General features: G+C 62.8%; 1 protein-coding gene across 1 annotated transcript in view; it reads left to right on the top strand.

Moving 5' to 3' along the window:
* Positions 1–49: 49 nt before the first annotated feature.
* The window catches only part of LOC104498989 (acid-sensing ion channel 4-like), a gene marked incomplete at its 3' end in the record, with an annotated part of 712 nt that continues 369 nt past the window's right edge, over positions 50–392 (top strand). The window contains exon 1 of the mRNA XM_010142436.1: positions 50–383. Within this exon, the coding sequence (XP_010140738.1) occupies positions 50–383 (334 nt within the window). The remainder of the gene's footprint in view (positions 384–392) is intronic.

The raw sequence follows: 392 nt of genomic DNA, 5'->3' as shown, positions 1-392 counted from the left end.
CGTGCCAGGGGGCAGCTCGCTGGCTGGGCACGCCGGCCGCACAGGGCAGATGCCGATTGAGATCGTGTGTAAAATCAAATTTGCTGAGGAGGATGAGAAGCAGAAGGAGAAAGAAGAAGGGGATAAGGAGAGCCTGATCGAGGAGCCTGCCCGTCCCCAATCCCGGGACCTGGCCACCTTCGCCAGCGCCAGCACGCTCCACGGCCTGGGACACATCTGCCGGTCTGGGCGACTGGGAGTGCGCCAGACCCTCTGGGCATTCGCCTTCCTGGCCTCTCTCGCCTTCTTACTCTACCAGGCAGCCAAGTCAGCGCTGCTCTACCTGGAGCACCCCCACGTCATGGCCCTGGATGAGGAGGCCATCCGTGAGATGGTCTTCCCTGCCATCACCA

Source organism: Buceros rhinoceros, unplaced genomic scaffold (assembly GCF_000710305.1).
Source record: "Buceros rhinoceros silvestris isolate BGI_N320 unplaced genomic scaffold, ASM71030v1 scaffold20838, whole genome shotgun sequence".
Taxonomy (NCBI): domain Eukaryota; kingdom Metazoa; phylum Chordata; class Aves; order Bucerotiformes; family Bucerotidae; genus Buceros; species Buceros rhinoceros.
Note: the sequence above shows the minus strand (reverse complement) of the source record. Positions and strands in the feature narration are given on the sequence as shown.